This window comes from Rattus norvegicus, chromosome 10 (genome assembly GCF_036323735.1).
Source record: "Rattus norvegicus strain BN/NHsdMcwi chromosome 10, GRCr8, whole genome shotgun sequence".
In the NCBI taxonomy this organism is placed as follows: Eukaryota; Metazoa; Chordata; class Mammalia; order Rodentia; family Muridae; genus Rattus; species Rattus norvegicus.
Genome location: NC_086028.1, coordinates 55,530,400 through 55,541,098, shown reverse-complemented (window position 1 = coordinate 55,541,098; position 10,699 = coordinate 55,530,400). Strand labels below are relative to the sequence as shown.

The 10,699-nt window shown below is 49.3% G+C and overlaps 1 protein-coding gene across 1 annotated transcript; it reads left to right on the top strand.

The window, feature by feature from the left end:
* Positions 1-589: 589 nt before the first annotated feature.
* Alox12e (arachidonate 12-lipoxygenase, epidermal) lies at positions 590-8,055 on the top strand. The gene is made up of 14 exons (NM_001107014.1): positions 590-801; positions 1,209-1,410; positions 1,596-1,677; positions 1,760-1,882; positions 1,971-2,074; positions 2,219-2,379; positions 3,508-3,651; positions 3,747-3,956; positions 5,345-5,431; positions 5,605-5,774; positions 5,872-5,994; positions 6,990-7,089; positions 7,198-7,365; positions 7,486-8,055. Exons 1-14 carry the CDS (start codon positions 667-669, stop codon positions 7,663-7,665), a joined length of 1,989 nt encoding a protein of 662 aa, NP_001100484.1. The 5' UTR covers positions 590-666; the 3' UTR covers positions 7,666-8,055.
* Positions 8,056-10,699: the final 2,644 nt, after the last annotated feature.

Sequence of the window (10,699 nt, the reverse complement as noted above, 5' to 3'; positions counted from 1 at the left end):
AGGACGGAGAGATGTACCTCTTACTCTGAGGAGGAAGGCGGCCAAACTCTGGGAGGTGGGGTAGGAAGCCTTAGTCCTGAAGCGAGTCCTCTCTCTGTTCCTGTCCCTCTCCCCTTCCCTGAAGTCTGTCCACCTGCGCCTGATCTCACCCACCAGGCACAGTATGAGTGTCCAGCCTAAAGCCTTGGCTTGAAAGATCAGGTTTCAGGGAGGTTCTATGGAAACTTCAAGACTATAGGGAAATTCCAAACTCCCTCTCCGGGCCTTCCAGTTCCATCAATGAACACCTCTACTGCACCTGTCCTCAACAAAACTCCTTGTCCTTGCCAAGATGGTAAGCTCATTTCCACTGAAAAACACGCCCCCACCCAAAGCCTTTCCACTGCTCTCATCGCCGCCTGCTGCTCTTTGTTTTCCACTAAAATTGGGTGGGCGCGAGGCTTAGCTAGCTTAGGTCACCGGTTGGGGCATGAAGAGCTTGCCAAGTAAGCAAGGTATGGTTTCATTTTTGGAAACTCTGGGAAACCAGATACTTGCACCTTAGTTGAGGGAGGGACCTGAGTGGGCGGAGCAACTCAAACACAAAACTCTGGCTCTTTGGAGGCAGCCTCTCAGATCCTCTTAAGAGTAGCTTTTCTCCCAGACCCCTCTAGAGGAACAGCCGAGATGGGCAAGTACAAGATCCTTGTGGTCACTGGAGATTCGCTTTTGGCGGGCTCCACCAACCTGGTGCAGCTGTGGCTGGTGGGCGAGCATGCGGAGGCAGACCTTGGGAAGCAGCTGCGGCCACTGCGGGGAAGGGTGAGTGTGAGGCCACTGGGTGGGCTCGCAGAAACCCGGGACCTGGGGCTCTGCAGGGGTCCTTGATACTGTGGGGACGGGAGGAAGCCTGGTCCCAGAGAACCATTGAGAACATGACGCGGGTATGATAGCAGGCGCAGGTGGACTGACTGTGAGGAAAGGGGGCAAGAGTAAGGAACAGGAGAGGGACGAGGATGAGACAGCGCTGGGGCACGCAGCAGGTGCACAGCGGAGCCTGGAGCCCAACAGAGCGCCCTGATCCTTCCTCGGCGCCACTTGGTTCAGGTCTCTTTCCTTGAGTGATTCTTAGCAGGGCAATCGGAGCCAAGCTTCTCCGAGGGCTCACTGACACCGCTGCCCTCACGGAGGACCCCAGACTTGCTTAGGAACTGTGTCTTATCCCACAGAAGACAGAGCTGGAGATCGACGTCCCCTTGCATCTAGGGCGCCTCCTGGTGGTAAAGCTTCGCAAACACAAAGGCCTATTGGATTCTGACTGGTTCTGCAAGTGGATCACTGTGCAGGGCCCTGGGATCCAAGGAGAAGCCTTTTTCCCCTGCTACAGTTGGGTGCAGGGCAAGGAGACTATCTACCTACCCGAGGGCACTGGTGAGGACACTGACGGTGCCGCAGGAGGTCGTTGGACTTGTTATAAAATAAATTAAAGGAAAAGATTAGAGATGGGGGGGAGGGGGGAAGAGAAAGGATGAGATTGAGGGGACAGGAAGATGAAGCAACCCCAGCACAGAGCGGTGTCCTGAGAGGAAGCAAACTCTTGTGTCTTCCTCTCTTAGCCCTGAAGGTAAACGACGACACTAAGAACCTGTTTAGGAAGTATCGAGAGCAGGAGCTGGAGGACAGAAGGAATGTGTATCGGTGAGTCCAAGAAAACCGTCGAGATCGCCCTCCAGAGCCTCCAAACCACTGCCTCATGCAGGACTCCGTATTTATCCTCCAGGTGGGGCTCCTGGAAGGAGGGATTAATCCTGCCTATAGCAGGAAGTACAGAGCGGGACCTCCCCAGGAACCAGAGATTCATGGAGGATAAGGATTTAGATTTTTCCCTCTCTCTGGCCAAAGTGTGAGTAGTGGGTTGAGTTTGCGCGGTTTCACCTTAAGGGGCAAGGTGGGCTCTTTCTTGATTTTCTTGCACGCTGTCCTTTGCACAGGTTGAAGGACTTTGCTATTAAGGGGACTCTAGACTTCGTAAGTCGTGTACAACATCTGGAAGATTACCAGAAAGTATTTCCACATAGCAAGACTGCTCTGGCCGGTCAGTTACCACAACTTCCTAAAGTCTCTTAATCAGAATTCCAGCCCGGATATCGGAGAGAGCTGGGGAGAGGGCGCAGAAGGTAATGGGGTCGCTGGAGGATACATTTAGAGCTCACACTGTGTTCTTAATTGATGCCCTCAGGACGGGTCCGTGACTCCTGGAAGGAAGATGCCCTCTTTGGGTACCAGTTCCTCAACGGTGCAAACCCCATGCTCCTGAGGCGGTCTAAGCGCCTTCCAGCCCGGCTGGTCCTGCCTCCAGGGATGGAAGATTTACAAACCCAGCTGGAGAAGGAGCTCAAGGTCCTGCGCTGCATCTGTGTAGCCTACCTGCCCAACCCCCGTCCCCGCAGTTCCAACCGCTTTGCCTTCTACTTCCCCGCTTCCTCCCCTCCTCTCCTTGGGTGACCCCATCATCGATACCCTCCCTTATCTGCATTTAGGATTTCTCTTTTTAAAAGCAATTTCTTTTTAGGTTAGGATACAAAGTGGTGACGGGTTTCATTAGCACTTGGAGTTTCTCGACTTTGGAACTGTGCTGTGGTTGTGAGGTTGTAGGGTACTCTCCTGTACAGGAAGGTTCTAGCACCATCCCCTGCCTCTTACCTACTAGATGTCAGTAGCACATCCCTCGTGACAACCAAAAACATTGCCAAATGTTGGGGGCTTGCGAGGGGCAGAATTACCTGAGGCTGAACTATAATCGGTGTATTCTTAGGTCCTTTACACTCCCCACCTCATCTTCACCCCTTCCCTTTTCATGGGACAGAGCTCAGCCTCTGTCCTTAGGGAGAGCTTCTGGAGGGAAAATCAGGACCCAACAAGTGTGTAGTGGCTCGTAAACCCAGTGCTTTGAGGCAGCGGCAGAAGAATTGTCGCAAGTTTAAAGCCGGCCTGTTGTACATAGTGAGCCCCAGGCTACCCAGGGCTACCTTATGAGATCATGTCTCAAAGAGACTGCCCCAAAGAACGGAAAGGAGGAGGAGGGGGTTGGCGTCGAGGAGAAAGAGGAAGAAGAGGAGAAGGGAAGAGGAATGGAGGAAAGAAGCAGAGGGAGAGTAGGAGGAAGAGGGGAAAGAATCTGGTAGGAGGAGGACTAAATAGGGCCTTGAAAAAATTAGATTTTTTTTTTTTTTGGAGGAGGGAGTAAAACAGCAAATCGTGCTACATTTGGCTAAAGCCTATGAGGAGTGTGTGTGAGGACTTAGACTGGGAACTGTGGTCCATGGTAATTGAAGGCACAAACTTCAACTCAGGAAGGCTCAAGCACTGACCCATACATCCAGGACACCAGCTCCAGGGAGATCACTTGCTTAGTGTAAAATTGTTGGGTGGCAGGGAGGGGATCCACTTTGGCAAAGTGAAAGAAAGGCAGGTTCTGAACTGACTCTGCTTGGCCTCTTTATCTGCCCATGTGCCCTGATCCCACAGGCTGGATCTCTGTTTGAAGCCGATTTCTCCCTGCTGGATGGGGTGAAGCCTAATGTCATAATTTTTAAGCAGCAACACGTGGCAGCCCCTTTGGTCATGCTGAAGCTACAGTCTGATGGGAGACTCTTACCCATGGTCATTCAGGTGCGAGGAACCATGTGTCTGTCCTAACCCTGATTCTCATTAGGGCGTTAGACACACAGGGCCTCAGCTCCTGTCTTGTCTGTCTTCTGGTCCAGCTCCAGCCACCTCGACATGGGTGTCCCCCACCCCTGCTCTTCCTGCCCTCGGACCCTCCCATGGCCTGGCTTCTGGCCAAGATCTGGGTCCGAAGCTCTGATTTCCAAGTGCACCAGTTACAGTCACATCTGCTAAGGGGACATCTAATGGCCGAGGTTATCTCTGTGGCCACAATGAGGAGCTTACCCAGCCTGCATCCCATATACAAGGTATTTAAGGATATCTGTCACTCTCCATCTGCTGTCTGAAGTTCACAATTCTCAGGAAGCATCCACTCCGGATCTGCTCTTGGGCATATAAGGCAAGGCAGCCATCCTAGTCTCTCTGTATGAGCATACAGAGCCACACACACACACAGAAAGCTTGCTATGGAAACCCTGAAGGTATGCCCTTGCTATGAGCTTGGGACAGAGAAAGAATACGTTTTATATAGGAATTGCAGTTTCCAGTGACGGGGTTGTCTGATGGGTAGGGAAGTGTGGGGGCATTCCACGGAGAAGGAGCGCTCCGTAGTGGTGAGGGAGGAAAGGGGTGTGGGCTATCTTGGATGTTAGGTATTACTGAAATATCAGAAAGTGATTCGCATGTTGATGGGAAGTGGGAGAAGATGAAAAAGATTTGGAGAGGAGAGCCCAGAGCCTCACTCTGACCATACACGTGTAGACATCGGTCTGAAAACAGCAGCAGAGGATGGTGATGTGTGAGAAAGGGGTTGGGGGTTCGGATTCCAGTTGGCTGCAGAGAGGAGTAGCTGAGCTCACTGTACGGGAGGAAATTCTCTAGGTGCAGTGCCAGAGAGGCACACAGAGCCTGAGACAGAATTCCAGTCAGCCCCACCCTGCACAAAGAGGTAGAAGGAGCCATAGAGAGGGGACACCCAGTGAGGTGAGGGAGGGACAAGAGTGTGAGTCTGTGGCACCAGAGAAGAAAGTGTTTGAAGAGAGGCTGGTTCTCCTTTCTGTCAGCACAGTAGCAGAGGAGGCCACTCTGTCAATATGGCCATCACCTTGTTGACAAGGAAGGCTGACTTGGGGAAGCAGAGAGTCTGGAGTTTGATTGTGGGCTGAGTGGGACCTGTGAGTTGAGGCGGTAGAGACTCCTCCTCGGGAAGCTCACTGAGAAGGAAAAATGAATAGGTCCTTCTAGGAAGGGAAAGGAGGTGGGGTCAAGGAAGAATTGTCTTCTACAGGGCATTGAATACCTAGAGAGGGAGGAAGAAAAAGAGAGGGAGAGGGACAGGGAGAGTCAGAGGGGAGAGACAGAGAGACAGAGAGAGAGAGGATGAGAGAGAGAGAGAGAGAGAGAGAGAGAGAGAGAGAGAGAGAGAGAGAATATGAGTACTGGTCAAGGCAAATGGGGGAGCTCATAGCCAAGGATCCTACTGGATTCTGTGGTTTCAGCTCAGTGACGGCTGGAATTATGATAACAAACACAAGATTATGCAAATAAGTAGTGAAACCTGGAACGTTTGACCTTGGAGGACTTTGGGAAGATATTTCTCTCCCTTCTCATCACGGGTCGTCTCACCCCCTTGCCCTGTGGATCCTGCCGTTTCTGGGATTTGACTGTCTCATTTCTTTTCCTCACAACCAACCAGCTCCTTGCCCCCCACTTTCGCTACACCATGGAGATCAACACCCTGGCACGGAATAATCTTGTCTCGGAATGGGGAATTTTTGATCTGGTATGGAACAGGGGTGGGCGAAGAGGGAGGGGCATTCAATGTTGGAAGTCTCTCGAGGCTGTTTCCCTCACATATTCTTCCCCTAAACACAACTTTGCCCAGGAGGGCTGTCCTTCATTTGCCTCATCTCCCCATTCTGTTACCTAGCTTGCTTGATCCCAGTTTGTCCTCAGGTGGTGAGCACAGGGAGTGGAGGCCACGTGGACATTCTCCAGAGAGCCACAGCGTGTTTGACCTACCGCTCCTTTTGCCCTCCGGATGACTTGGCTGACCGTGGGCTCTTGGACGTGAAATCTTCTCTTTATGCCCGGGATGCCCTCAGATTATGGGAGATCATCAGTCGGTGAGAACAACAGAGGGGACAATGAGGAGGGCAGACGGCAGCTTTCAGAAGCCCTCGCCTGGGTCTGAGGCTGAGCCCTGTCTTCTCTGGGGAACAGGTATGTGGGAAGGATGGTTGAGCTTTTCTACAAGAATGACAGAGAGGTGAAGGAAGATCCGGAGCTGCAGGTCTGGTGCCGAGAGGTCACTGAGATCGGACTGCTTGGGGCCCAGGACCGAGGGTAAGGCACAGGGTCCACCTTGCACACATCTGTCAACAGTCCACATCTGGATCTATGAATCCTTCCCTGGGCATCACCCAGGCCTCCAGAAGCCCTAATGATCACCCTTGGGTTCTGCAGCTCCTTTGCCTTCTCATCCTCCCACAGAGTTCTCTCTCCTCATGCACATGGAGCCAGAAGTAATATCTCTCTTGGATATATCCCCTTCTTCATCCCTGCCCTTTCTAGCAGCCCATGGCCCATCCTTTATACACCAGCTTATTTATTTGTTTTTATTAATTAGTATTATTTTTTATGTTTTGGGATTTTTTTCCTTCCTTTTTTCCCCCTCCCTGTAAACTGTCCCATGTACCGCTCCTCGCTCTCATTCAAATCCATGACGCCCTTTTCACTAATTGTTGTTACATACATATATGTATATACATGCATGCATGTGCACACATCTATTCTTGCACATATGCTCACACCCTGCTCAGTCTGTACAATGTTACATGTTTCTGGTTTCAGAGCTGCCTGTTTGGTGTTGGATGATCAATTGGTGCATTCTTCCCTGGGGAAGACCGTTTCTCACACTCTCAGTGTCTCTTAGGTGCCTTTGTGTAGGTGCCCTGGTCTTTCCCCTGCCATTTAGCACATCTATTGCCATCCTTGGCCAGCCCATGTTTAGGAAGTTGGTGAGACCTTGGGTGTAGTTTCTGACTTCCTAGGAGACACAGTCTCACGCAAACTCCCCAAGCCTCTGGCTTTTAGAACCTTTCTGCTCTGTCTTTGGAAAGATCCCTGAGCCTCAGGTTGTTGTATCCACTGGGACTGGGCTCTACAACTCTGCAGTGTGATTGGCTGTGATTTTCCATAATGGTCTCCATTACACATCAGTTTTTGAGTGTGCACTCCGTGAGAGACATAAGATCCAGCGGCCATGACCAGAACAAGACCTTTGTGTATCTCCAGATATTTTTGCATGGCTGAGATCTGCCTCTCTTTATTTTGCCCAGGTTCCCCCTGTCCTTAGAGTCCCGGGCTCAGCTGTGTCGTTTCGTCACCATGTGCATCTTCACGTGCACTGGTCAGCATGCATCTACACATCTGGGTCAGGTAATCTGTGTGATGGCTTCCCCAGGCTTCTGGGATGTAGGGGATGGGGAGAAACACCAAACATCTGGGCAGTCAGTGTGAATTTCTGAGTGACTCTTCTACCTGTAGCTGGACTGGTATTCCTGGATCCCAAATGGCCCATGCACCATGCGGAAGCCCCCACCCACCTCCAAGAATGTGACAGAGGGGGACATTTTGGACGCATTGCCTTGTCTCCAGCAGGCACGGATGCAGATTACATTCACCAAGTTCCTCGGCAGACACCAGCCTGTCATGGTTAGACACAGATGCTGGTCCTGCCCTGGGGGTGGGGAAGACAGCTTGACCAAGGAGCAGGCAGGATTCTTGCCTGAGAAAGACCCAAAGTCCTGAACCATTTTGTTGTCACTCTCCTAGGTGGCCCTGGGGCAGCATAAAGAGGAATATTTCTCAGACCCCGGGGCCCGGGCTGTGCTGAAGCAGTTCCAGGAGGAGCTGGCTGTCATGGACAAGGAGATTGAGGTCCGGAATGCAAGCCTGGACCTGCCCTATGAGTACCTCCGACCCAGCATGGTGGAGAACAGTGTGACCATCTGAGAGGCCTTGCCCAGATCTGCCCCAGAGGAAGCTGCTGTCTCTGTGTCTGCACAGTCTTGTCCTCCGTGGCCACACCCTCTTGTGAATAGGTAGCTTCGCACCACACAGCCCTGGGGAATACACAGCGGTCATTCCTGGGGCGTTTTAGCTGCCTTAATCCATGCTGACTTCAGTTACATGCTTGTTTACTCTTGAATTCCCATTACCTACTTCTCTTCCCATAAGGATACAGTTTATACATTAGTAAAAAATATGACTAAATAATAAAGGTAGTTATACAAAGTGAGAGGAGGTGAGAGAAAAAGATCTTATTTTGTTTCCTGCTTTCTTATTCAGATAAAAGGAACAAGGAATGATGTTTTTCCTGGAACAAAAGTCTCTTCCTCAAAGGTTTCCTTAAACTATACATATACTCATGACATTGGTTATGGCCGACTGGACCCAGTGGAGCTGAGAATTATGGCTTTTAACACTGGATATGAACTTCAGGCTTCTCTGAATCTTTAATGCGTTCCTTTGGCCACCTGCACTGAAGTCAGACTTCCCAGCTCAGCATCAAACTGCCACGATCTCTTCTCAGACTGAATCACTCCTTAGCCCTTACCCAAGACATAGCTCTTACCCAAGATAAGGCTTCCTCTTCAGTTCTTTCCTTTCTGCTAACAGTAAAACAAACCACCGAGCCCAGAGTCTCAGGCACTGAAGAAAGGTGGGTGCTCACATTCCCAGCAGGAGGGAAGAAGAGAGCAAAGGGCATCCACCGGAGAGAAAGAAGTCTTCCTGTCACTGTCAGCAGGACATGTACCTGTATAGGCACCCCCAGTGGCTTTACCAACGATAACCTATTAGAACCAGAACAAGTGCGGCCAGGTTGCAGCACACGGGCTGCCAATCAGTGGCACCTGAATATGAATAGTCAATTATCTAAAACTGAAGCAAACAGAACAATCTCATTTCCAGAAATAAACTTCCCTGAAACATCTGAACAGGTGAAAGTGAACACCATTGAGGAATATTAAAGAGGACAGAACGGAAAGATATCCCAGATTCACGGATTGGAAAAGTCACCGTCATTAAAAACACTCAGGCTACAGAGAGCCTTCTATGCTATTCCCAGAATTAGAAAAACAATCATGGGGTTGGGGATTTAGCTCAGTGGTAGAGCGCTTGCCTAGGAAGTGCAAGGCCCTGGGTTCGGTCCCCAGCTCCGAAAAAAAGAACCGGAAAAAAAAAAAAAGAAAAACAATCATAAAATTCTCAAAACAAAAACAAAACTGACAATTCTAAGCTTCTCTTGAGGCATCTCAAAAACAAACCAAAACCAAAAGCAACTCTGAATATAGAAAATAAACTACAGTTAAAATAAGGAAAGCAGGAGTCATTACACAGACTTCGACGTATACTGTGAGTCTATAGCAGTCAGAACAGCGTAGCGCTGACATCAAAACAGGCACGCAGGCCACCGGGATAGGACACAGAGGCTGGGATACAGGATTAGGGAGAGGACATCCTCTCTAACCAATGGGCCTTGAAAATTGAGTTCTGTCCACATGCAGAACTCTCTCTAGTCAGGTAGAAAGGTAACTCAAAATAGAGTCAAGTTGAGTGTCACAGCCGAAACTGTGAACTACTAGAACAAAACATAAAGGAAGTATTTCAAGATGTTGGAACCAGAACTGACAAGTGTTGTTCTCGCTAAGTTAACTGAATTCGTGTGTGTGTGTGTGTGTGTGTGTGTGTGTGTGTGTGTTTATATGTGTATCTCTCTGTATATGTGTATGTATGTGTGTGTGGTCTCTGTATGTGTGTATATCTGTATCTGTGTGTATCTGTGTATGTGTGTATCTCTCTCTCTCTCTCTGTGTATATATCTGTGTGTGTGTGTATCTGTGTGTGTGAGAGTGTGTATATATCTGTGTGTGTGCATGTGTGTGTGTATCTGTGTGTGTGTATCTGTGTATGTGTGTATCTCTCTCTCTGTGTATGTGTGTATCTCTGTGTGTGTATGTGTGTATCTCTCTCTGTGTATGTGTGTATCTCTCTCTGTGTGTATCTGTGTGTGTGAGTGTGAGTGTGTGTGTATCTCTGTGTGTGTGCATGTGTGTGTGTATCTGTGTGTGTGAGTGTGTGTATCTATGTATGTGTGTATCTCTCTCTGTGTATGTGTGTATCACTCTCTCTGTGTATCTGTGTGTATCTCTCTGTGTATGTGTGTGTATCTCTCTCTCTGTGTATGTGTGTATCTCTCTCTCTGTGTATCTCTGTGTGTGTGAGTGTGTGTGTGAGTGTGTGTGTGAGTGTGTGTGCGCCAGTGAGATGGGTCAGTGGATAAAGGTGCTCACTGAAGTCCAGCAACCTCAGTTTACCTCTCAGGACCCATGCAAAGGTGGACGGAGAGAACCAACTATACAAAGTTGTCCTCTGACCTCGGCTTGAATGCTGTGACATGTGCACCCACAATTACAATCAACACACAAAGTTTAATTAAAAATAATAAGTACTCAGGACTGGTGAGATAGCTCAGTGGTTAAGAGCACTGACTGCTTTCCCAGCTGTCCTGACTCAGTTCCCAGCAACCACTTAGTGGCCATCTACAAGGGGGTCTGATGCCCTCTTCTGGCATGTGGGTGTACATGCAGCAGAACACATATACATTAAATAAAGAAATACATTTTTTAATAAAGTACTGGTGTAAAAGAAAAAGGCATTTTTCAATGTATCAGGGGTAGCCCCACACCCACACCCACACTGGCAGCCCTAGTTAAACTTAGCGAGTCACACAACAGAGCCAAACGAAAAATAGAATGCAGAGAGGGAGTTGTTGGGTGGAAGGCAGAGGTTTGTGGGATGGGAGTGGGTGAGAGGGAAGCAATGTATTATACACATCTGAAACTGTCAAAGAATAAATTAAAAGGAAAATCTAAAATAAAATTATACCAATACTATTACTCAGTATAGACATGAAAGAAACAAATCCTTACACTGAAGGGACATCTGGAGTCATCTGTCTATCCCGCCAGTATTTGTAATGGCC